The sequence below is a fragment of the Mustela nivalis genome (genome assembly GCF_964662115.1).
Source record: "Mustela nivalis genome assembly, chromosome: 5".
In the NCBI taxonomy this organism is placed as follows: domain Eukaryota; kingdom Metazoa; phylum Chordata; class Mammalia; order Carnivora; family Mustelidae; genus Mustela; species Mustela nivalis.
The window spans coordinates 29,137,299-29,157,237 of record NC_139024.1 but is presented as its reverse complement, the minus strand read 5'-3'; the positions used below and the strand labels follow the sequence as shown (position 1 = coordinate 29,157,237).

Here is a 19,939-nt window from a genome sequence, read left to right as displayed (position 1 = left end):
TGATGGGAAAATAGCACATCTGTCATTTTAAACATTTTTAATATAATCATCTTGATTATATTTCAAAACTATTATATTATTAATAGACTTGTAATGGAGTTAGATTGTATTCATTGACAATGCTATTATGTATCAATAATGTTCTTTACTGCTATGAGATAATCCAGAGGTCTGATTGTTTAAATGAATTTAAGAAATATATTTGGTGTGTAATTAGAGACTGGTTTTTTTAACAATTGTTGTTTGATAAGTTTTGTATTTTACCTATTAGTGGTAACAACTAAGTTCTAATTAATTCAATCAACATAACATTAAATAGCACTAATTGAGGATATGGTTAAAACAACCTGTTATTTAAAAAAAATAGATATTTTTGGAGCAGTTTTAGGTGTATAGAAAAATTTTAACAGAAAGTAGAGTTTCTATACCTTCTCCCGTTCTACCCACCTCCACACTTCCCCTTATTATTATTAACAGCTTCCATCAGTGTAGTACATTAGTTAACGTTGAACCAGTATTGAGACATTAGCTAAAGTCCAGAGTTTACATCAGGGTTCACTCTTTGTGTTGTACAGTTTTATGGTTTTTGATAAATGCACAGTGTCACGTACCCACCATTATTATTTCTTACAGAATAGTTTCCTTGTCGTAAACATGTTCTCATTCCACCTAGTTGTTACTCTGCTCCCCGAGTCCTTGGGGCAACCACAGATCTTTTCATTGCCTGTGTAGTTCTGCCTTTTCCAAAATGTCATATAATTGGAATCACAGCATATGACTGGAACATTTTCAGACTGGCATCTTTCACTTAGCAGTATGCATTTAAAGTTCTTCCAGGTCTTTTCACACCTTGATAGTTAATTTCATTTTATTGCTGGATAATATTGTCATATGGATGCATCACAGTCTGTTGATGTGTTTATTTTTTTTAACTAAATGTCTAAAACTGTCTGTAACTTTGGTTTCAATTTTTTTTGAATTTTTGAATTTTTATCATTGAATTTTTTGAATTTTTATCATTGAAAATATTTTACTGTGTAATGTTTTGTCTTTTTTCCATTTTGTATTTGGAATAGAAATTGTATTTTAGGCAATGCTAAGTAAATTTTAAAATTTGGTGTATGTCAGGGCACCAGGGTAGCCCAGTTGGTTGAGTGCCTGGCTCTTGGTTTTGGCTCAGGTCGTGACCTCAGGGTTCTGAGATGGAGCCCGATGTTGGTGTCTGCGCTCAGCACAGAGTCTGCTTGAGATTCTCTTCCTCTCCCTCTCTTCCCCTCTTCTCTGCCCTGTTCATGCATGAGTGTGTGCTCTCTCTCTATAAATAAATAAATAAAAATATTTAAAATTTGGTGTATGTTGGGGTTCCAGGGTGGCTCAGTCAGTTAAGAGTCTGCCTTTGGCTCAGGTCATGATCCCAGGGTCCTAGGATCAAATCCCGAATCGGCCTCTTCTTCTACTGCTCCCCCTGCTTGTATTCTCTCTCACTCTGTCAAATAAATAAATAAAATCTTTAAAAAATAACACAAAATGAACTTTGGTGTATGTCTAGCCAGTCATATTAATATATGCCTATTGAACAACTTTTTTGGAACAGTGTAGTAGTTTTGTCTTAGCATATGTTATTTTAATTGTTTTCCTAAATTCTGTTGGTACCTATCATGAATTTAAAAATATTTTAGCTGTTTAAAGTATATACACTTATATGCCTGACATGTGGTGAAATTCTACTTTTTTTTTTTTTTTTGAAGATTTTATTCATTTGCCAGAGATAGAGAGAAAGAGTATACACAAGCAGGCAGAGAGGCAGGCAGAGGCAGTGAGAGAAGCAGGCTCCCCGCCGAGCAAGTAGCCCAATTCGGGACTCGATCCCAGGATGCTGGGATCATGACCTGAGCTGAAGGCAGTGGCTTAACCAACTGAGCCACCCAGGCGTCCCTGAAATTCTACTTTTTTTGTGCCTAAGAAGAGAGAGGTTACAAAGCAAAGTGGCACATAGGTACACTGGGCTGTATAATCAACCCCTTAAATACAAGCAAACCACCGTTTCATGTCCATTTTTTACTAGAATCTTTGTTTCTTACATGATTACTTTATTTCCCTGCTTTATTTCTCTAACAAACTTGTTTACTTTTTCAAACCATCTGTATGTCCTTCCCTTCTGTCTTAGAGGAAATGCTCTCTTCCTGTGGAAAATATTCCATCAGCCTAAACTCTTCACCTCACCTTCTAAATTCTCATTAACTGTAATCTAGTGATCACGCTCCTTGCTTCTATGTATTCCCTTTTTCATCTCTATAAACTCCTTGATAAATGAATGAAGGAATGTCTCCATGATTCCATTTCTGGCATCTGAGGTGCATATCATGATTAGTTTTGGGCAGTGGTTCCAAAAGCTTGGGGTTTATGTGTTAGTTCCAATGCTCAGTTAGCTCTTTGACCATGAACAAGTTTTTGACTTCTCATGGATTCAGTTTCCTTATCTGAAAATGGGAATAATAGTGGGATTGTGTAAGGATTAAATGTGACAATTCATGTAAAGTTCTTAGCACAGTGCCTGTTGCATAGCAGATGCTTAAAGGACATTAACTATTATTATTGCTAAATTGTTGTTTTCTTTGATTTATGAATTTGAAATATGATGATCCCTTCTCCAGGGCCCTTAAGACCCTGTTTCCTCCCCTCCTAGTTTTTAGAGACATGTTTTTCTCTCTCCATTGCTACTCAAAGATACTCTATTCAAGCATCTGACTGCTCCCTCTTCCCCACATCCAGCACACCCAGCACACCCAGCCCACAGATGCACACAAACACATACCCAGAATAATATTGTCAACGAAGGTATCTTCTTAGAGAAGTCTCTTTAAGTTCTCTAACAATCCTTGAGGTAAGGAAACTGTGGAGGCCCAATTTCATTATTTCATACATCTCTCTGTAGCTCACTACAAGGAGCACTTCTTACTTATTTTCTGAAAGCCCAGTGAGTTTATGAAAATAAAATGAATGTAGAAATATAGCTTCCTGTCATGTATGGGAATAGGTGACTTTATTATTTTAAAATATTATAATTATTTTCAATATATTAGAGCTGAAGTTCATCCTGACAGGTGGTTATAGCATGATGAGTGAAGAGCACTAGCAATTTAACATATTTAAGCTACCGTGGAAAATTAGCAACTTCGTGAAAATTGAAAAACTCATTTCCTGATGTGATTTAGGCAAGGCTGCAAGGATTTTCATTAAATAATATAAAACAAATTAGAGGGATAAAAACAAAACTCAGGGGCAGTAAACACAATCACATTAAAAGATGATTTTCAAAATGTTAATTATTCAAAGACTAAAATCTTTTAACTGTACCTATAACCAGGAAAACATGATTCTTGATTATCAGTTAAATAATTTGAAGTAGATATTATTATTACTACTATTTAAAATCTGACCAAAGTATTTAGGAAGTCATAACCGATACTGTGTTTTTTTGTGAGTTTAGTTTAAAAATAATTATGAGACGATCCCATAGCATAACAATTCAGGTACTGAAGGTATAATAGTTTCTTCAGTTTTTTCTGTACAGTTTTTCTCTTTATTATGTGCAGTAAGTGTTGGTTTGCTAATCTAGAAGGACATAGAAATGAGTAGCAAAAAAAACAGATGCTTCCATTCAGAGTCAAGAATGCTTTAAATGTTAATGTAATACTTTTCAGACAATTCTCAAATGTGAAGTGTTTGTTTTGTTTGATTTGGATACTGACTTCTTTCTTGAGACTTAGAACCAATTTCCCCCTCCTTTCTTCTGTTTCTCTATACAGAAAGCTGACCTTGCAGTTGCCCCACTGGCTATTACCTACGTTCGAGAGAAGGTCATCGACTTTTCCAAGCCCTTTATGACACTTGGAATAAGTATTTTGTACCGCAAACCCAATGGTACAAACCCAGGCGTCTTCTCCTTCCTGAATCCTCTCTCCCCTGATATCTGGATGTATATTCTGCTGGCTTACTTGGGTGTCAGTTGTGTGCTCTTTGTCATAGCCAGGTAACATGCTCACTTTTGTGATTTTTTTGGCAATTGTTACCTCCTTTTTCTAACTAATAATTGTCAAAAGTCACAATAATTTTACTTTTCTTTTTCTTTATTTCCCTTGGGGTGCTGAAGAATAATGAACTCTGAAGAATCCCATAACTTGTGAAAATATTCTATGCTGCCTTTTTGGCAGAAAGCATGCTGGTTGTGTCAGTAAGCTATAAGTTTGGTAGAGTTTACTCTTTTTAATCAGAATCTAAAAGCAGTCCAAATCATTAGGACATAAAAAGTATTTCCTCATTTGAAGATTTCTCTTGTGCCAGAGAACAAAATAATGTATTTTATTAGTTTGAACTAATAAATCAGTCGTAAGAAAAAAACCAAAGTGGTGAAATTTAAAAGGAGGCTTTTTTTAATGAACCATGACTAATTAAAAATAAGCATTTTAACTATAAAATGACTACAATTATTTTCCACATAAAATTTCTCTTTTTTTCACAAAATAAATTTAATGTATAACTACAGATATTTTGGCCTCCATCATCAAAATTGAATATTAAGTATGAGGGTTATTTTTTTCAATTATATACGTTCTTCTGACAAATTTATTACTAAGGATGTTTATCCTTTCTTGAACTTACTCTTTTCTCAATGCAGTCATGTATTTGTTCCTAGCAGTAAAAAAACACTTAGTTCATTCAATTAAAAAAGGAATGAAATCACTTCTAGAAGTAGCACAGTATTTTGATATATGTACTTTTTTATAGTTATACTCAGATTTTTTTGATATTTACATATAAATGCCATAAAATTTATAATTTTCTACCTAACTGGTTTAATATTAACACATGAGTCTTTCAGACAATTATAATTTGCATTGGGGTGAAATTTATATTGGAATCATGTGTACATATAACATTTGTAGCGGTATGGTAAATCATGTTATAATTTTGATTTGAAGTTTAAAGTTCTCCCCCAAAAAGAGAATTTGAAGTATGAAGTTCATAAATTTTTAGCTCCAGTTTTTTCCATGTCTTGTGAAGACAAAACAACCTTTTCATTTTGAGCATCAGTTACATATATTTTTATAGTGACCAATACAAACCGTCCTGTTTTATATGTCTTCACAGAAACAAGTTCAAGGAATACAGTGTAAATAATTCAGTGGCTGGAGAACTCTACAGCCTGCCCACAAGCAGACAGAAAAATAAATACTCCAAAGTACAGAGAAAGCCTTTCTTGCTCTCTGCAGGTACACCTGCTCCTTCTTAATCAAATTAACGAAAGTTCCCAGGAAGGATAAAATCAGAACCGAGAGGTAAATGTCCTGAGACCATTCTGAGGCAATTGTGTAGGCATCAATCAAGCTGAGTTAAGTCTACTGTAGTTTCCAGGGGACCTTAGATAGAGACTATTGAGTTACCTCAAATTCGTATTAGGAATTTCAGATATTACTAATTTCCTGAGCCCAAATCTTCTGAGATTACATTCAATACCAAATACTGAAACATCTGAATTCTTTTCCAGCTGAAAAGTACATTTGCAAATAGAGGCATGTGGATTGGTTATGCACTCATCTCATTTTCAAAATATTTCTTTAACTCTCAGTTTGATAAACCATCCAACAAAATAACAATATAACACCTGTGTAATTATTGTAACCCATACTAATTTTACTCAGAATGGATAAACCCATATCATTTTTGAGAACATAACATTAGCTTGTGTGCCATTTTTTAGTGTCATTAAATTCTGGAATACTATGTTATATTTTATTAATAGTTATTAATGAATGAATTTGAAAGTGATTCTATTTCAACATCTTATTCAACAATGTGAGAACAGTCTCATACAATTTCAAAAATTAAGTATAATATATTCATTTGTGGATGAAAGAACATATATTCTATTAAATAATAAACAATGTTGGATAGCCTATATTAAGTAATAAATAATATTAGGTATCTTGGTAAATATGCATAATATGAAAATAGATTATTTGCAGATTGTCTCAGAAATATTTTGTTCAATTCTCAATATTAAAATAATCTTGTATAAATATTACTAAATTGAAAACAACACACTAAAAACTCAGATTAAAAGAAAATTGTTTTTTTTTAAGAAAACTTTTGAATAGAATTCATTTAACTTCTAAACTGGAACACCAAAGCCAAATTAACTTATAAAATTGAAATCTTCTTCACTGCGATAAGAAAAATCCACTCCGGTGTGTATTGAACTCTTGTTACCATGAAAGCAGTTCATGATGTGCAAATGCAGACAAAATGGCCATGTTTCAGTTGCAGAACTTAATTACCTTCCTAATTTAAATGGTATTATGATATTTGTTATCAATTCATAATAAATGTAGTATTTTGATTTTTTTTTAAGATTTTATATATTTATTGGACAGAGAGAAATCACAAGTAGATGGAGAGGCAGGCAGAGAGAGAGAGAGGGGAGCAGGCTCCCCGCTGAGCAGAGAGCCCGATGCGGCACTTGATCCCAGGACCCTGAGATCATGACCTGAGCCCAGGACCCTGAGATCATGACCTGAGCCAAAGGCAGCGGTTTAACTCACTGAGCCACCCAGGCACCCTGTAGTATTTTGATTTATAACATATGCATGAAGACTGTATCTTATGTCGTGTAGAGATCACTGATGAACTTAATAACATTATTACTGATATCAAAATAAATATGGCATTTTATTTATCTTTATATTTTTTGTCTTTATCTCCATAATGATCATGGAAAAAAAGAAAGACAAATTACATTTAAAAAATTCTCAGATATATGTTTCCTTCTCACTGAAAATCACAAAGTACTAAATACCATGCCAACAACAAAATTTTATAATAAAGTACTGATCATAATTGTTGGAATTTATTTTTTCTAAACTTAAATTTAAAAGTAGATTATTATTGTGATGCTGTTTGGGTGGCTCAGTCATTAAGCCTCTGCCTTTGGCTCAGATCATGAGACCAGGGTCCTGGGATAGAGCCCCACCGTGGGCTCCCTACACAATGGGAAGCCTGCTTCACCCTCACCCACTCCCCCTGCTTATGTTCTCTCTGTCACTGTCTCTCTCTGTCAAATAAATAAAAGGAATCTTCAAAAAAATTTAAAACAAATAAAAATTTCCCTTCACCCTTATTATATAAGAAAAAGATTTATCTAACAAATACTTAACATGTTTTAAGTTTTTTTTTTTTTTTTTTAACCAGTATTAAGAGATATGTGGTCTTACTTGTCTTGGTATGCTTTTATAATCTATGGTCTCTTGCAAACACTTGCATTATTGTTTATAGCATAATGGCATAATCAGCATGCTTATCTGAATTAGTGGAAAACTATCATTTGACAGTAAGGAGGAGCCTGAGGTTTGGCATTCTAGACATGGAATGGCCTTATCCTGGATATCCTAACCATAGCTCTTGGCTGACAGAGAAGTAGGAAGAAATCTTGTACATGACAACCTTGTACGTAATCATACTTGTCCCTAAACCTTTTCCCTCTCTCTTTATATTATATATTTTTTTGACCTAAGTGTATTAGTATAGAGATACCAGTTAGTCATATAAAGAGTCTGGTTAGGACATCCACCCTTTATACTCAGAAGGAGACGTATTTTTCACCTTGCTTCAAATATTTCCCTTATTAAACAACAGATAATATTGACGCAGTAGATGCTATTTATAAAATGAGTCCATTTAAATGTCCATAATGTTGGAGTTTCTTGGGGTTTTTTGTTTTTTGTTTTTTGTTTTTGTTTTTGTTTTTTCCTTTTAACAGAGCTATTTTGAAATTCAGCATGTAAATCTTGGTCTAGGGTTCTTAGTAGTTTGGTGTAGAGGTAAATAACTGAGGACCAAACTTAAAAGAAGAGCACAATGCTATCCACATTACCCTCCAACAGGATTGATGGAACCTTAGTAATAATTCACTAAGCTTATAATAATATTGCTTATTTTATTCTGAGATTGACATTTTAAAATTAAATACAAATAAACTAGAGAAGAAAAGTAATACTATATAAGTTTTTTTTTTAGTAAGAATATTATTACAGAAATTTCTCAGGTTACTTAAATAAATAAGTGAATATGATCAAATATAGGAATCTTTTTCCTATATCTTTTTCCTATCTTTTTCCTCTTTGGAAAAGAAGGCAAGTGATATTGACTAACCTGGCTTTCTTAGCAAAGATAACAAATCAAAGAATATTCAATGTGTTAAGTACATAACATTAGTTTTTCTGAGTTAAAAAGAATATAGGAGTTTCTTGTACGTTGTGGGGTTGAATGACTTTGCATGATTTTTTAGAATATAGAATATCATCTATTGTATTATTGGATTAGAGAGTAGGAGATGGTCTCCCTAGAATTTGCTCAAGGGTTTATTAATACAGTGACCATCAGGACTGTCTTGACATACATTTTCACAGTAATGTGGTCTGCGGTCACAAGATGACAAGGCTATTGCCTTACTGAAAGTTCTACTTATAAAAATTTTCTGTATTTCTCTTGGTACTCATAGGTAAAGATGTTCTAAACACTGTTTTTGATGGTTTAACTGAGTGTAGAAAACCATGTCCAAAGTGCTTGCATAAACAGCTTTGATGTAGGCTCCTGTCTAGCGTACAACAGCTTTTATATTCTTGTCACAGTGATGGGTGACATTTAATGTACAGTGAAGGGCAACAATGAATTATTATGCACTTGGAAATGGATAACTGTTTTGGTGGGATGTTCAATGTTAAACTAATATGCTGTCAAAAAGACTGTTGTCACAATGAAATGAAATGCCAATTTTGTTGTGTGCCTTTGCCACCAACTTGCCCACCTCTTACTAGAAAACCATTTCAGTTTTACCTTTCCATAACACAATTTTAGATAGATTTTTACTTTTTTTAGTAATTTTGTTTACTTAAGTAAACTACAGGAAACCCTATTGGTTATTCCTCTTTCCATGTAACAATTTTCCTAGAATTTAATGAAAATTTGGCTTGAAATAGTGCTGTTTTGCTGGTGTGCCTTTCACACATATGAAAGTGATTATTAAAATTGATTATATTAACAACTACCTCAATTATGGACCTAAAAGTCACCATTGATTAAAACTAAATGCCCTTTCAAACCACTTTTCCATAAAAAATGAGGTTACTTCTATATTACTAGTTTTTTTTCTCATAAGTATTACTTGGTAAATCTATTATAAAATGATTTAACTCTTTATTTGTAATGGTTCCAATGATGTTCATGGTTGTGAAACAGACATGGAGTCACCAACCCAGAAAAAAAAAAAATTCCATTTGTATAATTAGTAGAACCAAACTAATTGAAAGTAAGTTGAATTGGTGACTTCTTTTCAGCTTATGGAGAATATAGTATCTAGATAATTAAGGCAGTGGAGATTTTGACTAAAATTATCTATATAGGAAAAAGAACAAAACCTCAAGCATGACATATTTTCCACCTCTTAGTTTCATAATTATGAGAGACATTTACAAGAAAAAAGATTTAAAAATGATTGAATGAGAAAAAAACAATTTAAAATTGAAGTGATTTTTTTGGGGGGGTAGTCTTCTGTGAGCAAATGCTTATTGGCATTTTCTTTTAGATGGTTGATTGTGCTTGAATATATTTTAGAAGTTTTGATCTCCTTTCCAAAATTATTTTTTGACATAATTTTTTTTGATAGGGCAAAAGTAAATACAAGCACAAAAGCAGGTCTGATAGTCCATTTTTATTTTTCATACACTGTGGATAAATCATTTGCCTCTTTGTCTTTCCTCACCTCCATCATCAAATTGAATTCAAAGACTTATAGAGGCGAAAAAGCTGTCTGTCTAGCCCTTGCAGGTGTGTTCACTCAATAAATATATTGGCCAATGAGCTTCTGAGAACTATAATTTGTTTCAATTTAGAAGTTCCACAGTATCTAGCTCAGTAAATAACAGATACAAATTTTAATAAATTGCAGTATATAGAGTCATGTTCAGAATTTCAAGAACGCTAAAATCTTGAAGATGAATGTTTATTAACTTATTATATTTGCTAACAAAAAAGATACCTCTGTTTTTAATGAATCCTTTGTGGAATATGTAATTCTGTTTTTTATACACACACGCACACACGCACACACAGACGTCCTGTTGAGAAGTGGTGGTCTTGTAAGAAATTACTTTTTTTTTCTTTGAAAGATTTGGAAAAGCAGTGTAGTGTCATCTTCAACAGTTACCACCACATCTCATACATTTCTTATTAGCTAATTCAGATTGAAACGCTAATAAGAACGATACTGTGAATGGTTATTTCTCTTACTCTATTCTTTTTCTTTTCTTGTTTTAGGGTTCTCTTTTTAACCAAAAGAAAGAAATTCTTTGAGATGACTCTTAAGAACCAACAAGATAAAGAGAACCAAGTATTTTTTATATCAAGTTGATACACTTACTCTTCCCTATTTTGCAATCTCTGGATAGCTACCTCTTCTATAGCTGCAGGGTACTGTGAATTCCTTGTTAAGAAGCCATTTTCCCAGCTTGTTTTTTGTGTGTTAATTCTCAAAACAATATTGTGTTCCTGCTTGTCTATAGTCTCCAGAAAAATAGTCCCCTCAGACATTGGGGGGTTCTCAGTCACCTAAGAAAGGTGTTTAAAATCTGAAACTAGGGGATACACACACACGCACACACACACACACACACACACACACACACGATATCTATCTATATAGTATATCTATATACTACATATGAGTATGAGTGGATACATATATACTCACATATAAACATACATATAAACACATATGTATATGTTATATACATATATTACATATATGTATATATATGTATATACATGTATACACACATATAAACATAACACATATATAAACATATAATGTGTGTGTATGTATGTCTTTGCTCAATGATTGAGGGTATTCTGTTAAAACAAAAAAAGAGGTGTCTTGAAAAATATAGAGAAATAGGTCAATTTTTTTTAGTAATTTTTTTTAATAGTAAAAATTTAATAGTAAGCTTGACACCTAAATCAGTAACATTTTTACCTGGATAAAGCTGTTCTTTTGCAATAGACTCTTTCCTATATAGTTTTGTACTGGGCTGGTGGGTTATGTGGAAGAAGTCATTGAGAAAGAAAAGGAGGGAAACTAATACAAACTGCATGTCAACGGTGGCCAGGTTTTATCTGAGAACCATGGAGAGATTAATTTATTAGTTTCTTTTTTAGTAACTGTGTTTTTACATTTTGATGTAAGGAATGAATAGGAATACATAACCTCACTCCCTTACTCTTAGCAAATGAGGTTAGAAATATTTCGCTTTTGTTTAATGCTAGCATTCTACTTTTTAAAATTCTGATTTATTATAGGGAGGAAGCTTTAAATAAAACAGATTTAAAAGAAAACAGAAAAGGAATTTATATCACTTGATTCCTTTGACTATCATGTTAAATTCACCTTTCATGTTTCCTTCTAAGATTTTAGAAAAAACAAGAGCTTAGCTATCTTTTTAAGTAATATTTTTAAAAGAATCTCCTATAAAATATTTGTACTACATGTTAGCAGTATGTAGTTTTATAATACTTTGAAAGAATTACTTCAATTGCCACACTTAAAAAATATGTCTTTTTTCTTTAGATTTGCAAATCAGAAACCTTAAAAAATATTTCTAATCACTTAGGCACCTAAACAGGACACATTAGCAAGTCACACATGAGCAGATTTGCCTCATAAACATATAAACCTATTTGCTTTCTAAGCCATTTCTCTAGGGATGCTTAGTTTCATCCCCTGAAAATTATTAGCTGCATATAGTCAAAGAATTATACCACATTATGAACTTTTCTAGAGACCCAAATGCTATTGATTTTTTAATTTTTTTTATAATTCATAGATTCAGGGAAATATCATTAATATTAAATGAAAATGTATGGATGTAATTTTAGTGATAATTTATGACTTATTTCATCATGTTATGTAAAATAATACAATCTATCCAAATAATTAATGAGTAGGAGACACAGTGTCATCAACCAGTGTAACTTCATTCATTAGAGCATGTCACAGCACCTTAATTGCTATAATTTTTTACATTCCATTACATAATTACATCATTCAAATAAAATTGTTTTCATATCAATCCTGTTGGGTATATATACATATATAGTTTTTAGGAAAAAAATCATCTGTCTTTCAAATTGCTATAGGAATTTCAATATTATATTTGAATAGTAAGTGCTTGTATATAAATAGAATTAATAAAACAAATGACAATACAAACTATTCTATTGATTTTACAAAACCTATAGTTTTAAATAATTCTGGTTAACTCTTACATGAAGAGGACACTCTTAAAATATGAAGTTATCTCTGCTAGAAATACTTTTGGAGTTTTGTTTGGAAGCCCAGAAATTAACCTGACAAACTTTATGACAAAAATCCTATTAATGAGGTAATTATGCACACCTGCATTTTAAAACTATAGTAATTCTTTTTATTCTAATATATATTAGAGGCTAACATAATTTTAGTTTTAATACTTTAAAAAATATGTAGACGGTAACCCTCTCTGCCCTTCCCCAGCCTGGATATAACTTAGTTTCCTGTTATTCTTTATGTAAGATGTTTAATCTTAATTAATTATTTTAAAATATTTCCCATTTTCATGTGCCCTTGTCTGACTACTCCTGAAATGATAAAATGAAGTGAATGGATTTATAATAGATTTTCCTATTAAATTAATGGACTTAATATTTGAAGCAAAGGTGAAATTGTAGGGTTTGAATGTTACTGGCATGATAAACATTATAAACAGATTAGGGCTACAACTGTCATCTAAGTTGGTTCAGAATATGCACCTGAATATTATTTTAACATAATAAAATTAGGTAAGTGTTTCCCTGCTTCCCTTACTATTACTGGTACTGAGAAAGCGGGTGCTGGGAGGTGTGTTTCAATATGAATTTAGCAATTCAGTACACTGACTGAAGATATGTTTTGGAATGGTATTACTAAAGTGAGATTTCAAAAAAATGGTGAAAATTTTTATTGTAGAAGGAGATACAAAATCAATATTCACATTAAGGGAAATGTATGTTGATTTTTTTTCATATCACTACAATTTTCAATTAGGGCTTCAAATTTTCTCAATCATGAAGATGTTAAAAAATATATTTAAAATATTCCTTCTGTCCCAAATTTTAAAACATTCATGTTGATATTTCTTAATTCAGATATTTGAGTTGAAAACAAAAATGGTGAATGCTTTCCAAACATACTTCAGTTGTTTTAGATACTAAACTGCATATGAAGTGCATACACTTATTTTTAAGTATTTTATTGGTTTATTGGATACAATACAGTATAATTTCAGAAGATATTTATTTGGAAAAAAAGAAAGCCCAAAAGTCATTAAACCTCATGAAACTTATTAAAATTAATTTTATAGCTAAAAATTCAATGAGGAAAAAAAGCCTAATATGCCTTATATGTTCATGGTAGCTGGTTTGATATTTTTTTATAATCCAGATATTTGCATATTAGCTAAATCAATTTAAACATCCAAGTGATGTTAGAAAATCAGATGCTACCTTTTCAATGCTAGCTTCAGGTTCTTGTTGATAACATCATTTATGTATTGAGCATCCATTTTTCTAAAAGTATAATCTGTTTCATTTTCCAGTATTAGAAACCACATAACCATCTGACTGATCTAAGACAGTCTGCCTTGAGCTTTTAATACTGGACTTACTGCTCGAAAATACTTAGCAAGTGTGTTGTAAGCTAAACACTTCTGATATTTAAGTCTACGAAAGAATTCTTTTAAATATATATTATGTTCCAACCAATTTAAAAATAAACTGTTTTCTAATGTTTGTTTCTTCACTTGCAAACAAATAACTATGTTGGTAAGAAATTATTGATAGGACAAATCTATACTTTCTTGCATGCAATGTTGCTGTGTGGGATATTTTCCTTATTGTTCCCAATTTAAAGCCACTCTTAATTTAATCTGGACAATTAGGTTTTTAAAAAATTGCATTAGTAGCTATTTAATGAGATTATGTAAAATCTACTGCATACTTAAAAAATAGATTCCAGTTAAGTGTAGAGTTATGTATTTTTATTTTACCTTTGTAAAATTAAATCCGAATTTTAGGGCAACCAAAATAATGCCTTTCCTTCAGGAGTCTTAAAATGATCAGCAGATGATTATAATACAGACTTTTTTATTCCATAACCATAAAAACAATCCTGGGAAATTTAAAATATGGATGAATTACAGTATACCATTATGAATATTTAAAAAATCACTTAGGATTAAAAATAGGTCATAAGGAATCTAAAATCAGCCTATTGTTGAACTTAATTTCCTATGTCAAATATAAATTTTAAATGGGAATTGAGAGGAAGTCTTACATTTTGAAAACACATTATTATTTCTGGTTATACATCTATAGCTAATAGTAATTTTATTTTTCCTCAAGATTATATTTTTAACAAAAATTGATCACAGTTTAAATTTGCCGTTAATAAATTTACAAATTAGTGGAACTGATCATTGTTACCATCTCATTAAACCCTTTCAACCCATTTAGATCTACTAAATAATATGTTCAATAGCATATTATTGTAGCATTCATATACAGATAATCCTTGTACTTCATTCTGTGTAAATCTGATGACTTTATGGTACTAAAGCTGCAATTAAACAATGCTAAGGTTAATTAGTGAGCGACATATGGCATGACAATTTAATATAATGGTGTATATTGTTCAGTGATGTGATGGTTCTGGCTTAGCAACTGCTATAGCAAGGAGAAAATCTGATTTGCAACAATAGACAATTTCTGTGATATAAATATTACCAGTACAACTAGTATTGAGCTACCAATGGAATCTTACTGAATCCAGAGTTGGAGAGATAGGTGCAAAATTATGAGATTGCTCTGGAATACTGCTAATTTATAACATATGGAAACAAAACGATAAGCATAGTTTGTAAAAGTGAATAGCAGGGAGCCCAGTGGATTTGCTTGCACAGATACTTGGAGTGTGTCAGAAAAATATGTGGATGGTGATGGCAATGTGATGGGGCCTTGAAAGTTTCACAAAATTACAGAGTTGGATTTTTATTAATACCATTAGAAACTTTAAAGTAATTCTAAACTTAAAGAAAATACCAATTAATCCTTTCATTCATGAAAATAATTTGATATCTAAAAATGAGCATGACTATTTTTGAAGTCAACTGCATATTAAAGTTTTTAGGGTAAAGAAAAGAAAAAATACACTAAGAAAAACTTTAGCTAAGAGAAAATCTCATGGAATGAGTCCTTGTGGATTCTGGTATTTTCTGAATTATTGAGATGTTATCATTAAATTTGGAATCTTCAACTCTTTACATAGAAATTTTTTAACTATGAAGTGGTTTTCCTTGCTTACAGTTTTTTAATCAGAAATACTGAAAGGAATAAAGTTGTCCAAGATCATTCAGTAATAATATTTTATACATGAATGGATGTCCCCTGAAATCTCAGTAATAGGCTTAGAGCCTATGTTAGTAGGAATAGTTTCACATGTAGGTAATAGAAAACCTGAGTACATAGTTATTAAATAAATAGGAGGTTTGCTGTTCTCATAGAGGCTATAGGTGGGCAGGGCAAGATTGAAACCACTACTGAAAGGTGATGTTGAGAAGCTTGGCACCTTCTATGTGTGTGCTACACTGTTCCTAGACTGAGGCTTTTATCTTCAAGACTGCAAAATGGTCACTGCAATGCCAGGCATCCTATCTGTGACTCAGGCAGGAAGAAGGTAGAAAAGAGAAGCAAAAGACAAAAGACAGCGCCTTTGCCTCAGAAAGGAAAAGCGTTCTCTTCTCAACATCTTATTGGCTAGAATTATTTTACTTCCTAGATGCAAAAGAGGATGTGGATATGTTTCTTTTATCTGGGTATTTTGCCACCTTAGTTCTTTTAAGTAGGAAATATGTTATCAGATATGAATTAGAGTTTATTATATTGTGAAATAATGTTTACCCTGCAAACAGTTCTCTCACATTTCTTATTTCAAATGTACACTTCTGAAGTTTTCTTTCTCCCTTTTTCTCATCTGTTTTCAGGGTGCCTGTTTCTAAGTAGCCTGACTCCTTCCTGTTTGTAATTTTCAACTGGCATTCTCTTTAAAACAAGTCAATGATGCTTGTTTAAAAATATATGAAAAGTAAGTGTAGATATTTCATACATTAGAGGTATATTCTACTTCCTTTCTGGTCACTTTTCTTTTTGCACACCCACCATTTCTAGAATATTGACTGTAGTCTTAAGACAAGAATTTACAAAATTAGTTTTGCACAGGAAACATGAATTGTTATTCTAATATTATCTTAATTGATGCTATCAAAATAAAAATTTTCAATCCCATAGAAAGCAATTCTGGCTTATTTTTGATGTGGAATATCCAATACATCAATGTTTTCCCTAACTTTTATAAAGCTATGAAGAAGTTGGTGCAAAAAATTGTTAAATGTGGTAGGATCCATAATACTTTTATAAGATACATGTATGATAACATATCACAGGGCAGTATTTACAAAACATCAAATACTAAACTGTTTCTAGGGAGGAAAAATGAACCCAAGATAGTTCTATGATCAAAGAAAGTCGGGAGAACTTTGTACTAGATCCTCCTCTTGAAAATTCACTATTAGCAGATTAAAGGCTCTGAAAAGCCCTGCAGTAAAGAAATTTGGGTATGTTTGTTTAACTCCACATTTTCTAGACGTTTTTGGCCATGAGACATTCTTTCCTCTTTATTTAAAAATAAAATGGTGTATGCGGAAAATTTATTTCAGTTATGGAGTTTAAAAAATTAACTTTCATTTAAAAATGCCTGGTCTCAGGACAACTCATTATTATTTATTTGTGAATTTGGTTATAAAATCAAGATTTGTTATTGTTGAAAAGACAGTCACTGAATATTTTAAAAATTCCCTACATTTACTGAAAGTTTGAAAGGAATTAGATATTTGGAAAAAGCAACAGACCTTATTTTGGAATAATGATAAACCTAGCAATAAAGCTTTCTTCATACTGACTTCATACTGATTTGAGAGCAAGCACATGGCTTAAATAAATTCCAGTTTTACTGATAATTTTACCTTATTCGTTAAAGGAAGGAGTATTTTATAAAATGGTTGATACTTTATTTTGTATTTACTGTAATGATGAAATTAGTTATCTGTTCTATAAATTATCAACATTCTAGGTATATAAATTATGTAGATGTTTAGTCTTATATATATTTTGAAGCTATATATTTTATGAGGTGGTAATCTTTTCTTTTAGCACCATATTTGTCTACCTTATGGCCCACACTCTGTAATCAGGGCTGAAGGAGGTCACTGCATTTTAAATCTAATTTACATATTGGACAACATCAAATGATAGTTATTAATGTTCTAGTTCTACACAGAGTGCAAGTAGCATAAGTGCAAAAAGCCAGAAAATAAGCATATTCAACACTCATGTAAGCCTAGAGTGTCTAAAACTCAACTATAGTGATATTAAAATGGCCTGTTTAGGGACAACCAGCATTTTTATCTACATGCTTCTAGTTTGTTCATCTTCTGCAGGTTAGACAGGTAGCAATTTTGAATGGCTCATCTTAAAATGAATGCAATTATCAAAGGATTTTATGGTCCATCCTGCAAGGCAGTCACTCATTTTAATCTTTTGTTTGCAGCCTTCCAGCCCCTCTTACACATTCTCATTTGTAGTTAATGGAAAGTATTATGGCTTAGGTCTTAGCCTATTGCAAATAAAAAATGCTGTTAGATAAAAGCTTCATAAATGGCAGCCACTCTTTCTCAAATTTAGACCAAGTGTTGCTTAATTCTTTCTTAGAATCAATGAAGGTATATTATTTATTTCTTTGTGATCATAAGATAATATGCACTAAGAGTGTTTGTTGTCAATGATCATGGCTTACAACAAGATTGAGATTATATAAATTCTCATTGGGTCCTAAATGATAATACATCATGATTTTTGTTGTTGTTTGTTGTTTGAAATTTATTCCAGCTAGGTCTATCAGTTCTTTCTCTTTGTCTCCCCATCCACCCATCAACATATCAGTAAGTATTAGCTCTATAAATCACAATATAATAAATATATCTCCTTATGTGTTTCCCGTTCATAAAACCTAATATATACTTGAGATAACCTGCTAAGAAACTATACTTAAGCTATTTCAGAAATATAAAGATAGAGTTTGTATTTTTCAAGTTTGCTTGAGTAAAAAAGTATTACATAAGACAGTTACAGTTATGCAGATGAACATTCTGGATGGTAAAAAAGATTTTTAGTACAAAACACAGCAACTGGAGATAATAATTCAGCTCCTTGATTCAAATATGAAAACCTATTCAGAAATTCTATTGTAGAATAAAATATACACAAAATACTATTTCAAAAATCCAGTTTGTTAGAAAACTGTATATATTTGTTCCTTTTTCTTTTTAACCAGGGTATTGGAAAGGAATTTTGTGAGAAGGCTTTCCTACAGATGCTTTAGCTTTTGAATTTTACCCAGAAAACAAAATTTTGTGATGTTTCTGGTCTTTTTTAAACCCTAGGGTTAAGGCCATAAACTCCAGAGACTTAAATCCATCCTCCAATTTTTGACCACCCACTATTTCTAGAATATTGGCTAAGCAATGTGGAAAAATGCACACTTAATATGTGTTCAGTCTATATGGAAGGATTTAAAATTTAACGTTCCAATAGGACAAATATACATAGTAAGCTACGAGATAATAAGAAATTAGTCCATCCAGAGACTGTACTCTAAAAGGCATGAAATGTGAGGCACATTCCAAAAATGCACAACATCTGCACTGTAGGCTCAAGAAGTTAGAAAAGAATAAGTGGTGTTTTGGTGTTAAGCATTGCCTATAGAAGATGTCTGTAGAAGATATGATTGTCTGTAACCACATGCTAGACTTCAACAAACAACGATTGTATTTGCAGTCTCTGGCTCTATGAACCACCTGTTACCTACCTGAGATTTGATTTATTGGCCCAATAAATATTAGTGACTGTTAGTCCTCGCTAGGAGGTGGTAGCATAATGAACAACAACACATTGCTTTTGATTGTTATTTTTCCCTCATTTATTGCTTTAAAAACCAAACACTTGTATACTCATCAAGTTATGAACAGTGGCACAAAGCATCATGAACAAAGCAATAAAATGACTATCTTAAAACGCTTGCTAAGAGTTTGCCAGAGACTTACAGTATAAAGAAAATATCACAATATAAAAATATTAAGAAATTTAGTTCAGATATATATGTAAATAAGACATTGGCACACAAGTGTGTCATTTTTATAGTACAAAGTCATAAACTCTTGAAAGACTTTGGAACAATTTAGATTAGTAGAATGACAGGAATTATCTGTGTCATTTAAATGCATGATGACATTTAGGAAAACAATTATATGTTTAGTAAGAAGAAAAGTACAAACATCATTTTAAATAAAATAACCTTCTATAAAATCTGGGTCTGTCACCGGTAAACAAAACTTTAACATATAATCAGTAGAACTTCATGCCCATAAATGAAGACATGGAAGTCTAAAGAACTAAAGCAACCTGACAAAGGTCTGATGGTTGATCACAGTTAATCATAGAACTGGAGCCAGAGTGTTAACAGCGTGCAGGGCCCCAGAGCATGAGGACAAAATTGAGGGACCTATAAACAGAACTCTACTTTAACAATTATAATTAAAGTTCAGAGTTTAAAATCTCAAACCCACAAGCCTTTAAGAGGTGGTATGGCTAACAATTTGTTTTGCAGTTCTTAATAGAAATCTATTTCCTGAAAAATTAATATTTT

General features: G+C 31.7%; 1 protein-coding gene across 3 annotated transcripts in view; it reads left to right on the top strand.

Moving 5' to 3' along the window:
* Positions 1-19,939, top strand: part of GRIK2 (glutamate ionotropic receptor kainate type subunit 2) — a 652,846-nt gene that overhangs the window by 484,921 nt on the left and 147,986 nt on the right. For all 3 annotated transcript variants that reach the window (XM_082731868.1, XM_082731867.1, XM_082731869.1), the window contains exon 12: positions 3,810-4,033. In XM_082731868.1, the coding sequence (XP_082587994.1) occupies positions 3,810-4,033 (224 nt within the window). The remainder of the gene's footprint in view (positions 1-3,809; positions 4,034-19,939) is intronic.